This window comes from Theobroma cacao, chromosome 9 (genome assembly GCF_000208745.1).
Source record: "Theobroma cacao cultivar B97-61/B2 chromosome 9, Criollo_cocoa_genome_V2, whole genome shotgun sequence".
Classification (NCBI taxonomy): domain Eukaryota; kingdom Viridiplantae; phylum Streptophyta; class Magnoliopsida; order Malvales; family Malvaceae; genus Theobroma; species Theobroma cacao.
In genome coordinates this window covers 14,260,792-14,280,052 of record NC_030858.1, presented here as the reverse complement: position 1 = coordinate 14,280,052, position 19,261 = coordinate 14,260,792, and the positions used below count along the sequence as shown (strand labels likewise).

General features: G+C 31.2%; 1 protein-coding gene across 3 annotated transcripts; it reads left to right on the top strand.

The window, feature by feature from the left end:
- Positions 9,432 to 12,057, top strand: LOC18589322 (nifU-like protein 3, chloroplastic). 3 transcript variants are annotated; one of them, XM_007014231.2, is made up of 4 exons: positions 9,432 to 9,716; positions 9,804 to 9,921; positions 10,580 to 10,878; positions 11,737 to 12,057. In XM_007014231.2, the coding sequence occupies exons 1-4, from the start codon at positions 9,558 to 9,560 to the stop codon at positions 11,926 to 11,928; spliced, it is 768 nt and encodes a 255-aa protein (XP_007014293.2). In that variant the 5' UTR covers positions 9,432 to 9,557; the 3' UTR covers positions 11,929 to 12,057. The 3 variants fall into 3 exon arrangements, with proteins under 3 accessions (XP_007014293.2, XP_007014296.1, XP_017982472.1); XM_007014234.2 differs by having other exon boundaries at positions 9,435 to 9,665; positions 9,817 to 9,921; XM_018126983.1 differs by having other exon boundaries at positions 9,545 to 9,716; positions 9,817 to 9,921.

The following is a 19,261-nucleotide window of genomic DNA, read 5'->3' as shown; positions in this document are numbered from 1 at the left end:
ATTCAATTTTCTCATAAAACAATATTTTTAGAACACTGCATTATTAATTTTTACAGCGAAAAAGTAAAATAAATTCATATATATTGTAATACAGATAACCAAAGTATAAAATTATATTTACAGTGACACGTGGGCCCACGAACGACCAAAGGTATTTAAAGAGATAAACCTACATATTTTGAGAATGCCAGTCCAATTGTAATCCTTAATGAAATGAACTATCTACCGACTATCCTGATGCTTGAAATGGATGGAAAGGAGGGTGGTGAGATTATAAAATTTCAGTGAGTAAACAAATATCATTTAAAATATCTAAAGGCGAGTAAAAGGAGACTATTAAAACATTTCATCAAACTGTAATTTATCATTTTTCAACTTATTTCAACCAAATGAAATCAATTTATTTAAATCAAGTAATCAATATGGCTTATGAATTTCTTAAAAAGCTTGGCTCATGCCAAAAATTATTATCATGCTCAGTTATCTAGGATACCTTGGCCGAGGGCTATCCCAACTGAGTTCGCCAAGGCTATTAGAAAGTCATGTACGCATAAAACATGTTTTCATTTTGAAAATATAGCCATTCCTTGGCGTTGGCTAAGCTCGCCTTCACGTGGTGGTTTGGCGTGAAATGAACTCTAAAATCATACCTCAGGAGTTACCCTACTCGCCTCTCCAACCGAGGTAAAATATAACGGGGTTTATCGTGCCCCTCTAATAGGCTAGTCCACGGAAACCCGCCTACTGCAGTAAGTTAAACCCACCATACAATAAAATTTTGACAGCATGACAGGGCTAATATATTACTACCCAGCCTGCAAGGGTAAAATAAAACAATTCATACTATTCATAAAACACAGCGCAGCCAGTCATGCCAACACAATAACATAAGCCATCAATTCAATCTTAAATTTACAACATATTAGTGGTCTCCAATTACTCTATTTTCAAAATCATCATTCAGTTTCCAAAACAATTTATAAAATCTTTTTATTTAAACTCATTTTTTTTTATAAAACCTAAAATTTGCTATTTAACTCATTTTCATAAAATTTCACCAAAACCAAATTAAAACATACTTTAGACAGTTAAAATGATAATAAGGTCACTCATAGTACTAGGAGTTCGATATACTCCTATTCTCGATCTTCGGGCACAATCTCGTTACCCTTGTTAAAGGGCTCACCACCTATACATCATACATGACACGAATTTCAATAAATTGTGTCAATTTATCATAAACTATTTTAGGCTCTATAAATCTATATGAATGCACGAAATGTGATGCAAAATGTCCGAATAGCCGTTTAAATACCATATTCGACCTAATTTGCACTATTCTCGGTGTAATTAGCTAAAACCTCCAATTTAACTCCAAATCAATTTCTTTCACTTTCTACACTCCAATTATACCTAAATTAGCTCAGTGACTACGAATGAGATTCAATTTATCAGTCTTAGGTCAATAATCACATATGTCTATACATTAGGTAAAAATTCAGATTTTCACACCAAAATTTTCTATTTAATTTCTAGCCTCACCAAACATCAAATATCACCAAAATATCATAAAATATCATCAATTTCAGCCACAATATCCTCCCTAGAAAATTTGGCCATTGATGGTTGATGGAGAAAATGAATTCTTTTCTTATTGTTTTATTTCTAAATATACTAAACTAACTAAAAACACTAACATAACTTAAAATCAAATCAATCTAACATCTTTCTCTCTCCATACCCATTTTGACCAGCCATGAATTCACCATGAAAACATGAAATCTAACCATGAAAAATGAAAAAGAAAGCATGGGTAGTGTAAATCACAAGTCAAAATCAAGAAATTTTACCTTTATTAGCTTAATCCCTAGAAATCTCACACTTTTTCTTCAATTTTCTCATCTAGGGTTCTCGTTTTTTTCCTTTCCTCCTTGTTCTTCTTTGGCTGGCCATATGAATGAGAAATGGGCTGATTTTATGTTAATTTTAAAGTTAAATATTTAATGGTTATAAATATGCCATGTGTCACCATTTCATTGATCCATTTTTATTTCTTAACTATTAAGGTTTCTCTCTCTACCATATAAATTCCTTCAATTATCCATGATAAAATTGGGTAAAATCCATGTGCTGGACAAGTGTTCTGGTGGTAAAAAATTACAATTTTGCCCTTAAGGTGGCAAAATTACCATTTTACCCCTATGTTTTGAAAAATACCGAGATCACCATTTTTCACTTCTCAACCTCAAATCATACTCCAATAAGTCAAATATGATCAAAATCTTTAAAACAAAATTCCCATTTTGTCCTCAAGTGGCAAAATTATCATTTTACCTCTAGATAGTGAAATTTCTAGTTTGACTCCAAATTGATCCTCAAATTCCAAATCACCATATTAAACTATTCTGGGACTTTAAAATTCTTAATTTCATCTTAAATTCTCTATTTGATCTAGTTCGAGGCTTAAATCAACTTTATTGTACCTCTAGGTACAATACCGACTTTTTGTAAATTTTTCGGGACTCTCCTAGCATGCAAACATGCTATCCATCACATGTATGTTATGACAAATATTTTACAGAGTCAGGCTTGACATCTTCTCCCCCACTTGGATCAACCATATGATCCTTCTTCATGACTGATTTCGACATCCGGCTAAATATTAATATTTTAATATTATTTCTTTAATAAAATATTATTTTATTTTAAAATTTTTATCTTGTCTCTTTGGTTCCCAAAGTTCCTTATTATGCCTCAATTCGCATTCGATCAACTTTATTTATCACCATATCAAAGTTGGGGGCATTTCAGAAAGTCTATTGGCAATAGCCTGTAAATGGATTATACGTTGCACATCGTTTGCACATTCATAAGTTATTGGGTCTAAATAGAATAGATTTTTCTCATTCTAGGAGAAATTCTCAGTTGGTTTCTACTTTTCAACCATGGAAGCCTTAGGCATCCCAATTTATGGAAACACTGTCTTATCAAAATGATAATCCACGAATTTGACAGTAAAAAGATCACCCATCATTGGTTCCAAAAACCTAATAATGGATGGAGAATCAAAACCAACATAGAAGCCCAAACGACATTGGGGACCTATTTTAGTTTTTTTTTGTGGTGCTACAAGCACTTGCATAGGACAACCAAAAGTGAATAAATGTGAAATGTCTAGTTCATAGCCTAGAACCAATTGCATAAGAAATTACAAGAGGCTAGTAGTGGAGTGCAATCTAATTAGTGCCACCGCATGCAAAACAACATGACCCCATGCTGAAAAGTTAAGCTTTGTCCTCAATAAAAGAGTACGAGTGATAAATTGGATGAGTTTAATCAAGGATTCTATCAATCCATTCTAAGTATGAATATGTGAAATCGTATGCTCAACCTCAATTCCTAGTGAAGCACAATACGTATTAAAGCTCTCTTATGTAAATTCACTAGCATTACCTATCCTTATGCTTTTGATTGGATAATCATGGAAGTGTACTTGGAGCTTTATAATCTACGCAAGTAAACGTGCAGAGGTGACATTACGTGTATAACAAGCGAACATGGGACCATTTGCAGGAAGCGTCCACTAATACCATAAAATATCGGAATAGTCCATTTGTCGGTTGTATTGGTCCTCAAATATCACCTTGAATTCTTGGTAAGAATGAAGGGGATTCAAGATCAGCCTTTGTCATTGAAGGTTTAGTAATGAGCTTTCCTTGTATATAGGTATCCTTGGACAACAAAATCTTTTTATCCTTTAAAAGGTGTCCTTTATTATTTTTGATTATCCTACGCATCATCATAGCTCTCGAGTAACCTAGGTGATCATGTCAAAGTCCAAACTCATCAGGATTTACCAATCCCCAAGACATGGTATAGTAAGATTCAATAGCTCTAATAATGACACAATACAATCCTATAATTGAAGCTTCTAACTTCTCATAGATGGTCTTTTAGCCTATCTTATAAGAGGTGATGCAGATACATTCCTCATTTTGCTCATAAATTGTCTCAAGATGGTACCCATTATGGCATACATGTTTGAAGCTAAATAGATTCTTTTTTGATCTACTGCTTAGCAATGCATCCTTGATATGCAAGGTAGTGCCATTTGGTAGAACAACTGTGACATTTTTGAAGCCATCAATAATCTCAATGGGGACCTGATATTGTATGGACATTTTCCTTACGCAATGTCACACTAAAAAAAAAATATTTGCCATAAAGTATGGTATGTGTCATTGCACTATCAAGCAAACAAACATCTTCATTTTTCTTAGTAGTTCCCATTTGCACTTGTATTGACAACTTGAGCTGCCATGTATCATAAAAATTTTCAAATTAGTCATGGAATTAAAATTTTTCAAATAATAAATATGGAATCAATTTCATAATAATTTTATTAAATGACCATATTGTTCTTCGTTGGAAACGATCAACCCAAGGTAATACATTCAGAAAAGAAAAAAAAAGGAAAACATTAAAATCCTCAAATCCTAAGTCTGGGCTGTCGTCCATTATTTTGATGCCTTATCCTGGCTATCAAGGTCCTAAAAGAAATTAGAGATTTCCAAGGATGTTATTACTTCTATAGAAGTAAGGGGAGTCATCTTAACGAAGGCATTGTTGGCTTCAATGTTAGTCATATCAATAGAATTCTCAATGGCTTGAGTCTCAACATGCTTGTCCTTATCCGTCAATGATGCCCAGTGTAAATCAGCAAAGTGCTTTGGCGTACGACAAGTACGAGACTAATGTCCAGCCATGCCACAGTGATGGCAGATACTTTCATCATGCTTCTTCATGGGTTTTTGCCTTTACCATGATTCGGGCAAGGTTGGATTGCTTAGGGCGGTTAAGTCTTCCACCACCTCTACGTGGGTTATGCCTTTGCCTATGTTCACAACCTTTAAATTGGCCTATACTCTTGCTAGAGTTAGCATTTGTTTCAAGCAATGCTTTTAAGCTAGTAGGTCTAAGATCATGGTTCTTAAGTAGTGGTTCATTAGTCTGTTTTGCAGTCAAGAAGATAGAAATCAACTATGAGTATGTCTTAAATTGACACAACTGGTATTAATTTTGCAATACAATATTTGAAGCATAGAAGGTGGAAAAATTTTTCTCTAATAGGTCTGATTTAGTGAGCTTAACACCGTATAACTCTAGCCAAGAAACAATATTAAATAAGGTTGAGTTGTAGTCGAACATTGATTTGAAGTCTTGTAGCTTGAAATGCTGTCAGTCATACTGTGCCTGAGGAAGGATAACTATCTTGGTATGATTATACCTCTTTCTCAACCTCGTCCACAGGATCTCAGGGTCTCGAACGAATAACTATTGAGTCTTCAAGCTCTCATGCAAATGACAGTGAATAAAGATCAATGCATTCGCCTTTCTTTGTCATTTGCTTTCCCGTTTATAATAATTGCATTAGCAAGGCTTTGTCCTTGGAAATGCATTTCCACATCAGGGCTCCAAGACAGATAATTGCTTCCATTCACTTCCAGGATGTGGAACTTAGGCTTTTCGATATTTTCCATAATTTTACGCAAAAACAATAAACCCATAAATTAATTATGACAACTACAAGGGTTCTCGAATTCCCACCTCCGCTTTAAGGGCCAAAGGATGCTCTAGGTCCGTTGTCGACTTCAAGCCAATGGACGGTATACAAAATCAAAATCTAATTGGTTCATGAAGACCTAAGAAAATTACCTCCTTTGGTGATTGTGGTTGATAACATGTTGTAAAAGAAATAATAGAAACAAGAGGAAAAGAGAGATATTGAGAGAATGCTCTTTATGTATTTTTGAAACAATGCTTCGAATGAAAAATAACTGTTCTACAAATGAGGTTGGGGTTACCCCTTAGTTATAGTTAAAGCCCTTAACAGATCAATGGCTATCACAATCTCCTAATAAGATATTTCTCTAAATTATATTATCTTCTTGATAAATATCATATTATCACGTAGATAATTTTCACACGTAGATGAATCTTGAAATATCTCTAATGTGGATAATACATTTATCATTTATTAAATTTGCTCTAATTTGAATTGGTCTAATATGGTGTGATATGTCAATATTCCATAACATTTGAATCTTTTTTGGTCAAATTTTTTATTCCTCTATTTTTTCATTTAATTTCTAAGATTTTTATTCTTTAAATTATAAATTTTAAAAAGAATATAAAATGACGTGATTTTTTAACACGTGAAACACATATTTATTAGTTATATTTAACTAAGCCACACATTTGGTTATATTGTAAAATCTCTATAAATTAATACTTAATAAAATTTGAGACCAATGTAGTAAATTAATAATTCATTAAATTTATATGATAATACATTTTAAAAATAACACATATATGCCATCTTATATATAAATTAATAATCTCCTTATACATCAAAATAATACACACACACACACACAAACATGACTCAATTACAAGACCTTTGTAAAATATGACTCCAATGTTACTTGTTTCTTCTTGAAATTGATGTCTTCTTGGACCTCATCTCTAACTTTTCTTAATGCATTAAGAAGTTCTAGTATACTGTTCTCGTATTACAAGAGAAAATTAAGTAATGTGATTGTTGCTTTGAGTGCATCTTTGTGTGAGATAGGGTCCAGTATAGAACTATCATTTTCAACTTCATTTTCTTTGTCATTTCCCGCAACATTCTCAATAATTTGCTTGTCTCGAATAATGATAATTTATAATTCGATAATTAGATAATATTCGTATAATCACAATATGATACAAGTATTACGTTCAATGTTTTGAAAAAAGAAAATACATTGATAAATTAATTTTTTATTAATTAATGTATAAATTAATTTTTTATTAATTTATAAATTAAACAATATATCGATTAATTAATAAATTTTCATGATCCAAAATGTCTTAATTTGTAGAATTTTTTTTCAAATATTAAATCAACAATTTCGTTACAATTTCGATATCAAATATATAATTAATTAACCTTAGAAAATAAAAAGGCAATAACAATTTCAATTTATCACCATTAAATAATATTTTTGATCGATGCCAATTTGAGACCAACGTAGGAAATTAATAATTCACTAAATTAACAAGATAATACATTTTAAAAATAACACATAGGTCTCACTTGATATATAAATTAATAATCTCCTTATATATCAAAATAATATACACACACACACACACAAGACTCAATTAGGAGACATTTGTAAAATATGATTCTAGTGTTATTTGTTTCTTCTTGAAATTGATGTCTCCTTGGACCTCATCTCTAACTTTTCTTAGTGCATTAAGAAGTTCTGATATAGTGTTCTCGTATTGCAAGAGAAAATTAAATAATGTGATTGTTGCTTTGAGTGCATCTTTGTGTGAAATAGGGTCCAGTACAGAACTATCGTTTTCAACTTATCTTCTTTGTCATTTCCCACGACATTTTCAATAATTTGCTCGACTCGAATAATGATAATTTATAATTCGATAATTAAATAATACTCGTATAATCACATTATGATACATGTATTACGTTCAATGTTTTGGAAAAAGAAAATACATTGATAAATTAATTTTTTAATAATTAATGTATAAATTATTAATTTATAAATTAAATAATATATCAATTGATTAATAAATTTTCATGATCTCAAATGTCTTAATTTGTAGAATTTTTTCTTTAAATATTAAATCAACAATTTTGTTACAATTTCGATATCAAATATATAATTAATTAACCTTAGAAAATAGGAAGGCAATAATAATTTCAATTTATCACGATTAAATAATATTTTTGATCGATCACAATTTGAGACCAACATAGTAAATTAATAATTCACTAAATTAACAAGATACTATATTTTAAAAATAACACATAGGGCTTACTTGATATATAAATTAATAATCTTCTTATACATCAAAATAATATATACACACATGCACACAAGACTCAATTAGGAGACATTTGTAAAATATGACTCTAGTGTTATTTGTTTCTTCTTGAAATTGATGTCTTTTTAGACCTCATCTCTAACTTTTCTTAGTGCATTAAGAAGTTCTGATATAGTGTTCTCGTATTGCAAGAGAAAATTAAATAATGTAATTGTTGCTTTGACTGCATCTTTGTGTGAGATAAGGTCCAGTATAGAACTATCGTTTTCAACTTATCTTCTTTGTCATTTCCACAACATTTTCAATAATTTGCTCCACTCGAATAATGATAATTTATAATTCAATAATTAGATAATATTCGTATAATCACATCATGATACATGTATTACGTTCAATGTTTTGAAAAAAGAAAATACATTGATAAATTAATTTTTTATTAATTAATGTATAAATTATTAATTTGTAAATTAAATAATATATCAATTAATTAATAAATTTTCATGATCTCAAATGTCTTAATTTGTAGAATTTTTTCTTTAACTATTAAATCAACAATTTCGTTACAATTTCGATATCAAATATATAATTAATTAACCTTAGAAAATTGGAAGGCAATAATAATTTCAATTTATCGCAATTAAATAATATTTTTGATCGATCCCAATTTGAGACTAACGTAGTAAATTAATAATTCACTAAATTAACAAGATAATACATTTTAAAAATAACACGTAGGTCTCACTTGATATATAAATTAATAATCTCCTTATTCATCAAAATAATATATACACACACACACACACACAAGACTCAATTAGGAGACATTTGTAAAATATGACTAGTGTTATTTGTTTCTTCTTGAAATTGATATCTGTTTGGACCTCATCTCTAACTTTTCTGAGTGCATTAAGAAGTTTTGGTATAATGTTCTCGTATTCCAAGAGAAAATTAAATAATATAATTGTTGCTTTGAGCGCATCTTTATGTGAGATAGGGTCCAGTACAGAACTATCGTTTTCAATTTATCTTCTTTATCATTTCTCACGACATTTTCAATAAATTACTCGACTCGAATAATGATAATTTATAATTCGATAATTAGATAATATTCATATAATCACATTATGATACATGTATTGCATTCAATGTTTTGAAAAAAGAAAATACATTGATAAATTAATTTTTTATTAATTAATGTATAAATTAATAAATTATTAATTTATAAATTAAATAATATATCAATTAATTAATAAATTTTCATGATTTTAAATGTCTTAATTTGTAGAATTTTTTCTTTAAATATTAAATCAACAATTTCCTTACAATTTCGATATCAAATATATAATTAATTAACTTTAAAAAAAAAAGAAGGCAATAATAATTTCAATTTATGGTGATTTTCAATGCCACGAGGCATTCGTATTGTAGGTAATTGCACGGTAGTGCCAACAACCACTCCTATCCACAAAGAAGCCTTTGGGCATTGTTGGCTGATATCTTTTATCATCTTCGATAGCCAATCAAAAACTACTGCACAAGCATCAGAGATAGACTTTAATGTAAGTAAATATTATTATGGTCTGTTAAACCCTGTTGGAGAATTCCCACTTCTTTTCAAATGGGGTTTCATTTCTATTAATTATAGAATAAATAAAAAGCCAGAAATGAGCGCAATCTTTGTACAGACACAAGCAGCACTCAAAGCAAGACCAATCGCAGCATGCCTCTCTTCATCTAAAGAAGCCTTATCTCCATGTTTATCACTCCTAAAGGTGCTATTCAAGTCCTTAATTTCTTACAGTTTCATGGACGGTGCTTTGCTTGTAAGCTTATAAAGTCTTTAACGCAATCTTTGGTGAGTTTTTATTGTAACTGATCATGGCTGACAGTGCTGCTGTTTTTAACTTCAGAACCCCATTTCAGGTTCACGTGGTTTCACCTCAAAGAACAATGCTTTCCTCGGAGGTCAATTTCACAGCAGACATTTTCTTTGGTATAATTCACGCCGTTCTCGGAGGAAACAAAGAGGTAACTGTAATGCAATTTCTCTCCTTTGGAGTTAATATTTGAGCCATGTTACTGGGTTTTTAAGAGAATTCATTTAATCCTGGTATTCCTGAAAAAAAATGTAAGAACTGCAAATGGAGAATATTTGAGTATAATTCATAGATGAATTTTGTACATTCAATCACAGCTAGGGTGCTTTTGAAGTAAATTAGTTATGTCCTCTTTAAGGGGAGTGTGCTGGCTGGCCATGTAATGAATAGCCAGTATACAAATCCATAGCATAGATCTGTTTCTTTACATCTTTTTTTTTTTCTTTTTTGTGAACATAATTTGAAATAAAGAAAGAATTATCCTTTTAGTCATGATGGAAAATGTTGGAATTTTTAAAGAAATGGAAATTTTTAAAGCTTTTAATCATCTGAAAACCTTCATTCAGATTGGCAATAACCCTTCTGCAGTGTTGAAACATAGAACATGAGGTTCAAGAATAATAATCTTTTTAGTTTTCTCAGTTGATATGGAACCAAGTGATCGACTTTACTGGCCAGTAGCCATTTGGCCTCAAGAGTGTTGAATCTTGTGTATAATTTGTGTTCTTCTTCCCATTCGCAATATGCTCAGCAACAAAGCTTTAAAATTAACAAAATCTGAATGAGGTTGTGTATGTCCAATGCCAAAGGGCTTGCGGTTTCACCAAGCTGTGTCCTTCCACTGACTGAGGAGAATGTGGAGAAGATTTTGGATGAGGTACGGCCTAGCTTAATGGCTGATGGAGGGAATGTGGCTTTGCACGAAATAGATGGCCTTGTTGTGGTATTAAAGTTGCAAGGGGCATGTGGCTCATGTCCAAGCTCAACAATGACCCTAAAGATGGGAATTGAAACACGCCTCCGAGATAAAATTCCGGAAATTCTGGAAGTAGAGCAGATCATGGATACTGAGACAGGGCTTGAGCTAAATGAAGAAAACGTTGAAAAGGTTAGATAAGTGAAGCTCTAATGATTTAGTATTTCAGTCATTGTTTCTCATTTCTTCATAGCATAATCATGTCTTGATTCTTCACACGGGAACTTTTGAAGAAAAATATGGGACAACTTGAACTGAGAAATTGTTTACTCTTCTTGCTGAAAGATAGCAACGACGGCAACCATGTATAAATCACCCTAAAAAGCCTTTCATGCTCCCAATTGCAAACTACCATATAAAAAATTCTATGACTTCATCAGAACTAATAGCGGCTTCTAAATTGCAAGTAATGGTGAATTTCTCATGGACATAATATGACAGATGACTTTTATGCTCTGCTAGTTTATTTTTTTTATTTTATTTTAATTAGAGGAAGGGGATTCGAATCTTGCTTTTTAGATTGGGAATCATACATTAACTAATGAGCTAAATGCTCTTGTTCAGTATACTAGCAACTGTCAATCTGTAACTTTTGTAGAGTTGCTAGTTGCTTTTTGTTTAAAAGTTTCCTTGGAGCATACATTCATCACAACAAGGGGTCAAGAGCTTGAAACAAAGATTTTGGACAGAAAACAGTAAGATCTACTGTTTGCTTCAATGACAAAATGTTTTTTATAAAAGCGACAAGCATGACAAAGGGTTAAATCTGGATTTTGGCTGAAAATAAACTATTTTTCTCTTTGAAACCCTTTCACTTCACTGCTAAATCGTGCTACCACAATCAGTATGCTATTCAGATACTCATAATTAGTCTCAGATTGCCTGCATAACTATTTTGTGAAGATATATATATTGATAACTAATAATGTTTTGTGGTGGAGAAAGAAGTTAAACGAGTAAACAAGAGCTCAAGCCAGTTTAGTGTTGCAGGTTCTTGATGAGATTAGACCGTACCTGGTAGGCACTGGAGGTGGGGAACTTGAGCTTGTTCAGATAAATGACTACGTTGTAAAAGTTCGGCTTAGTGGGCCTGCAGCTGGCGTTATGACCGTCCGTGTTGCTTTAACTCAAAAGTTGAGGGAAAAAATACCTGCTATTGCAGCAGTCCAACTTCTTGACTGAAAGAAACAATGAGGAACATCATATTTTGTAAAGCTCAAATACCATTCACTGCCCATATTCCTTAGACCAAGTGTAATCCAACTTTAAATCCTTACATGAATATACCAAGTTTTCTGAATTGATGGACTTTGTTCTCCTCATGCTTTAAGAGATATCGTTTACTGATACAAAACCAGTAGGTGTTTGTGCACAGATTTCTTATCATGTTCTGACCTATTGGGAACAGAATTGATACATAAATCCTCGTACGACACGAGTGTCATCAAATTGTCATGGCCTAGAGCCTTACTTAAGACTTGTTATCAATTTCGTTCTACTAATAATACATTTAATTTCAGTGCTTGCTCTTTCACATTTCTTGTCTGCTTTAAGATTAAAGATGTGGACTATTAATAGTAGTTCCTGCTAACAAAGCAACGCAGCAAGAGATAAGATTGCGATGCATCGTTTTTGTAACCAACTGTCACAATCCTGCATGAACTTGACTTCACAATCCTGGGCAGAAGAAGCCCATCCACCTGAAACACAAATGATAACCATGGTTTCTTCTTCCACCTTATTACTTGGCATACTTTTACAGCTGTACTAAACGAGGTATATGGTTGAAGCGCAAGAAGAGACTGCTCCTTTGGTCATTGCAGAAAAATAGACAAGTACATGAAGGAAAGAATTTCCATTCAATATCCCTTCATCTACCAATCTTACGACACTTCCGATAAATTTTATGTACAATTAATTCATGTTTCACCAAAGATTTACTTTATGTATAATTAATTCATACTTAACTCAAGATTTATCATAATTGAATTTAGAACACAAAAGACATATCTAGTTTTTGATCCATGACTTGAAAGTGGAAACAGTACTAGTTAGATTAACTCCTAAAATTCAATATACTAAAATCTTCCTGTTTATCAACAACTCTCCAATGGATGAGATTTTCAATGTTTTTATAAACAAGAGAGGAGACCTAACCTTACCTTTTATATAGTGAATCTTTAGTCCTACTAATTATAAGATTTAAGGTTTTCTATACAAGCTCACTATTTAGCCACATATAATATTGGGCACTAATCCATTTCACTTGATCATATTAAGGACTATAGATTAACTTAGCCTGATCTTGAAAAGGCAAAATAAATTAAAATCATATAAGTCTACACTTTCATTATTAAAAAGAAAAATCTAATTGAAAACAGAGTTTCTTTAAAAATGACTCATAGACTAACACAACTAAAAACCTTATAAGCTTAATATAAAATAGATTGTTCTTGAGACTACTGCAAATGTCCTTTTATCCATTAAATTTTGTAATATAGGAAAATAACAATAACTACATCCATAAAGAAACATAACCAATTATAATCACATATAGCACTCAATCTTATCGACATGAAGTACATGTGGTAATGTAGCAATGAATAACAACACTTTTTTGATGATCTATTTCATGTGTTATATTTATTTGTCAATCACTTTATTATGTATTTTATGCAACCCAAGCTTACAAGAGAAATATTTTATATTTTATTTAATAAACCTATATGTCTATCTTAAATATCTTCAAATATATTTTATGTGTCAAGGATATAAACTTAAGGCTATCAATTTATACCCCAAATCTGTGCTTAAGATTGACACCCGTCTTAATTCTTCACACACACACACAAACTTTATGATTGAATATCATTGAATAATCATTATTAATAATAAAACTAAATACACCATCAACTATGTGTTCCAAACAAATTAAGCATAAAGCAGAAAACTACAACTATGTCAAATCCTCCCACTAACCAAGTACATCAAAAGACCCCAAAACACCCTTGTCATAAACACATTTCTTAAGAGTGTCAAGACGAAGTCCCTTGGTGAGAAGATCGACATCAGTCGTAATATGCTCTACCAAAATGCTATCCTTTTTCACAAGTTCTTTAATTGTCAAATATTTTATCTATGTAGACTTTACCCTTGTGACACCTCTATTATTATTAGTGAACACAACTTTTGCAACATTATCATAGTACAATTGTATGGTTTTAGTAATAGAGTCAACCACAGACAATTCATTAATGAGATTTTTCAACTTGACAACCTTTGTAGCCACTCTATAACATGTTACAATTTCTACTTGCTTAGTGAATGAAGTCATAATTGCCTGCTTTATACTTTTCAAGATATTTCACCACTTGCCAACATAAAAATGTATCCTCATGTGGACTTCCTATCATCTTAACAATTGGCAAATTCAAAATTTATATAGCCCACCAGCTTAAGGTCTTTAGCCTTTTGGTAAACTAACATATAATTCTTTTTCATTTTCAAAAATCTCATCACCTTTTTTACAACTTTCCCAATGATCTTTAACAAGATTAGACAAATATTTCTCTAAAGGATCCACTAAAAAAGCAATGTCAAGCCTTCTCCACATTTAAGCATACATTAGGCTCCTTACTAAACTAGCATATTGTACTACTTTCATAGATTCCCTCTCAGCATCATTTTTAAGATATTGTGCCAAGCTCAATATATCACCGTTGACAATGGGCACATCTCTACCTTTGCAATCAAACATTGAAAATCTATTCAACACATAATCAATGTATGCACATTGAGAAAATCGCAACAAGTGATGACATCAATCTCTATGGATCTCAATCCCAAGAACATAGGATATTTCCCTAATATCTTTCACGTTAAACTACCTACTAGACAATAACTTTAGTTTCTTGTAGCATGTCCAAATCACCATTAGCAAACAATATATCATCAACATACAAAATAAAGAAGATAAAGTTACTTCATTAATTTGAGATGTATACATCTGTTTACCTTGTTCTCAACAAAATTGAAAGAGGTGATCACTTCATCAAATTTAAAATACCATAGTCAAGAAGCTTGTTTAAGCCCATAAATAGAATTTTTTAGTCCACACATAAGAAGATTTTTATCATCCTCTTTAAATCCTTAATGTTGCCAAATATGGAACTCTTTAACAAAATTCCCAGTCAACAAGGTAGACTTAACATCCATTTCATGTAACTCTAAAACATAATGTTCTATTAATGTCAGAATCACTCTAAAAGCATCTTTAGAGGATACACGAGAAAAGATTTCATTGTAATCAATGACTTCTCTTTGTGTAAAATGCTTGGCTTCCAATCTAGCTTTAAACCACTCAATCTTTTGTTTAAAATCTTTCTTGGTCATGTACACCTATTTACAACTAAAGGGTCTACAACCTTTAGATAGCTCAATAAGTTCCCACACACCATTATGTGACATAGATTACATCCCACCACAAATCTAACTAAGGACTAGAAACAACTTTAAAAAAAAAATTCATTGGGTCAATTACATGGCCAATATCATATTCATCTTCTTCAAGATAGAATTAGTAAATGTTTGAGGAAAGAGCAAGCTTCCTTATCCATGTGGATTTTCTTTATGGTACTTGTTCTACAACATTGTGGTGTTAAATGACCTCATCATGAACTAGTTGAATGAGATTATGTTCCTCAACTGATGTGTGTCACGATATCCTTTTGCATGGGATACGAATATGTATTGTCACAATATGCTCCCCTTTATCTCTAACTTAAGAGCAACTAGTATTAGCCACATCTAACTCCAAAAAATTATTTGTTTTTGCCTCAACAATTTTATCACCTCCACTTGAATAATAAAATCTATAACCCATGGAATGATCTTCGTACACAATAAATAGCAACGAGCTATGCTATATCTTAATCTTAGTTGGATTACAAAGATGCACTTCTGAAAGACATAACTAAACACCTAAGTGATCAACACTAAGTTTCCATCTTAGTTGAACGAGATTATGTTCACAAACTGATATGTGCCACGATATCCTTTTGTATGGGTATAAGAATATTTATTGTTATAGTATGCTCTCCTCTATCTCTAACTTAAGAACAATTAGTATCAGCCACATCTAATTGTAAAAAGTTATTTATTTTTGTCTCAACAATTTTACAACCTTCACTTGAATAATAAAATCTATAGCCCATAGAATGATCTCGAAACACAACAAAATAGCAACGAGCTATACTATATCTTAATCTTAGTTGGATTACAAAGATGCACTTTCAAAAGACATAACCAAACACATAAGTGATCAGCACTAGGTATCCATCTTAGTTGAACAGGATTATGTTCCCTAACTATTGTGTGCCACGGTATCCTTTTATATGGGTATAGGAATACTTATCATCACAGTATGCTCCCCTCTATCTCTATATTAAGAGCAATTAGTATCAATGAGATCTAACTCCAAAAAATTATTTGTTTTTGCCTCAACAATTTTACCACCTCCACTTGAATAATAAAATCTATAACCCATGGAATGATCTAGGTACACAATAAAATAGCAATGAGCTATACTATATTTTAATCCTAGTTGGATTACAACGAGGCACTTCCGAAGGACATAACCAAACACATAAGTGATCAACATTAGGTTTCCATTTGATCCACACCTCGAAAGGGGTTTTAAGCATAGATTTGGTAGGGATTTTATTTCAAATATAAAACACTTTTTCGATTTCTTCTCTCTTAAAAAATTTTGGTAAATTGGGTCCACTCGTCATACTCCCCATCATATCCTTTACAATGCAATTTTGCCTTTCAACTACACTATTTTGTTCAAGATTGCTAAACATAGTGTATTGGTCATTACTCCACAACATTTTAAGTATTTAGGGAAAAACCCCTTTTATTGTTCTATTGTATCATGTTTGCCATAATACTCACCACCTTTATTGGACTTGATAATTTTCTTAATGGTTTTTCCCAAATGTTTCTTAACTTTTGCTATAATATCTTGAACTTGTCAAAAGCTTCAAACTTTTCTTCAATTAAGAATAGATAACCATAATGAGAAAATCATCAATAAATGTCAAAAAATACTTAGATTGTAGATAGAAAAGGTAAATAGTTCACTTATGTTAGTGTGAATAAGTTTGAATAAATCAGAACCTCAGTTTTTGATTCATTGCCTTTTATCATGGTCAATAATAGTCAACACATGTCTCCAGGTCATTAGAAATAAGAGCAGGTAGGATGTTATCATTTATGAACCTTATTACTTTTTCCTTGGCAATGTGGCCAAGTCTTTTATGCCAGAACACGAAATAAGTTTACTTTATGCAAGTTTTTTTGGCAATTGTGTCCACATTGTATGAGATGGTATAAATATTAGTAGGAGCAAAACACAATCTACATAATAATTGTGGAAAAGTACGTTAGCCAATATTTTTTAATCAGTAATTTTATTAATGCATAATACTTAAAAAGACCCTAAACTATTCAAAAATATTCAAACAAGCCCTTATTCTTTTATTGCGTTCAATCAAACTCCTATATTTTTATTTTGAACCAAATAAACCCTTATACTTTTGTTCGGAGCCAAATTAACCCTTATGATTAATGGTTGACTTAGCTAAAACGCCATTTATCATTCTATGTCTCGTGGTGTTAACATGACATGTTGAAATGTCATAATTGATAATGATGTAACATGTTAATGTGACATAATGACATGGTCACATCAACACCATGTCAATGTCACGAGGATATAAATTGACAAGTGATATTTTAACTAATAAAAATTAGTCAACCATTAGTTATAAGGGTTTATTTGACTCAAAATAAAAGTACAAGGGCTTAATTAAACGTACTAAAAGAATAAGAACTTATTTGAATTTTTTTTAACTAGTTCAAGGGCTTGTTTTAGTGTTTTGCCTTATATTAATAATTTAATATTTTTTTTAAAAAGCATAACTAATAATGTGTGACACAAAAGCAAAAACTAAATTTCATTTAAATGATAGTATATAGAAATTGGCTTCCAATAAAAGTTGTAAATCTAGTACTTAAATTTAAGCAAGCATTTCCTACAAACTTGACTTCCACCTTTACATTGTTACTAATCATGAGTTTGGATTATTCCTTGTTTGACTTCCCCTTACTTATGAACCTTTATAAGGTAAAAGCAACATTAATAGCACTATTGTCTAGCCACCAAAAACTAAATGGGGCTTCAATTAAATTGGATTTATGTATAACAAGAGCCAAGAGTTACCTTCACACTCATGTTTCTTTATCCAAGTTTAATATTTAAGACAATATTGTTTCTTATGTCCATTCTTCTTGGAAAAAAAAAATTTAAGTTCCTTCTTAAGGATAACTCTTGGACCCCCCACATTGACAAATTGACTAGATTCATTCTTTTTATCTTGAACTTTTTTAAGAGCATTACGTTTAGATTTCTTACATTTATTGTGATGAGTTTTGGTAACAAGAAAAGTATTGTTGGCTTTTTCACTTTTGATCTTATCTTCAACAACACATATAGTGATCATAAAATCATTAATACTCTAAGTGTCTTCTTCAAAGTTGCAAGTGTTGACTCCATATGTTTTTTATAATAACAAAACATTCCTCATTCATTAATATCGAACTATGTTACTTAAATGTGTAGGGGTAGAATGGGTATATTAATGTTTATCTCACATCCCAAATTCCCCAGGATAAGTCTCAAGTCCAAAGAAAGTGATTTAAGCAAAATAGAAGATGTTTCATGAAGGTTAATCGATCATCATTTCATCTTAATCAATCAAAACAATATAAAAGAAGGACTTAAAACTTCATAGAGAGATTTTAATCAATTAATTTATGATTTAATCAATTAAAATAACATTGGAATGGACTTTGATAAGGACAAAAAGGTTTTAATCGATTAACACAGAATTTTAATCAATTAAAACAACACTGGAATGCACACCAAGACAAGCAAAGGGATTTTAATCGATTAACATAAGGTATAATCGATTAAAACAGTACTAGAGGATATTGCAACAACTTTAATCAATTAACCATAGAGTTTAATCAATTAAAATTCAATGAAAAGGTACCTTAGTGTCAAAAATTGAAGATTCAAATTTGAGTTGACCGTTAAAAGGCATCAAGTGAAGAAATTTGAACCTAAGGAGATTTTAATTGATCAAAAATCATAGTGATCGATCAAAAAAGAAGTAGAGAGCTTTTAATCGATCAAAGACAAGGTTAATCGATTAACTTGGAACAATGGAGACAGACAAAATAGTTTTAATAGATTAAAGTCAATTTTAATCGATTAACCTGAAGCACAGAAAGATAGATAGAAAGATTTTAATTAGTTAAAATCTATTTTATTCGATTAAAAGGCTAGACAGATTTGAATTTCAAACTCTGAAAGGTAAATTAACGGGTAAATTGTTTCCAAACTATCTTCAACGGTCTATTTTCACTCTCCAAGTATAAAAGGGGTTCA

Bases quoted from the DNA above. Each gene is read 5' to 3' on its own strand.
- LOC18589322 (XM_007014231.2), top strand. From the start codon at position 9,558: ATGAGCGCAATCTTTGTACAGACACAAGCAGCACTCAAAGCAAGACCA. The intron at 9,922-10,579 runs GTAACTGTAATG...CCAATGCCAAAG, and splicing joins TTCTCGGAGGAAACAAAGAG to GGCTTGCGGTTTCACCAAGC. The intron at 10,879-11,736 runs GTTAGATAAGTG...TTAGTGTTGCAG, and splicing joins ATGAAGAAAACGTTGAAAAG to GTTCTTGATGAGATTAGACC.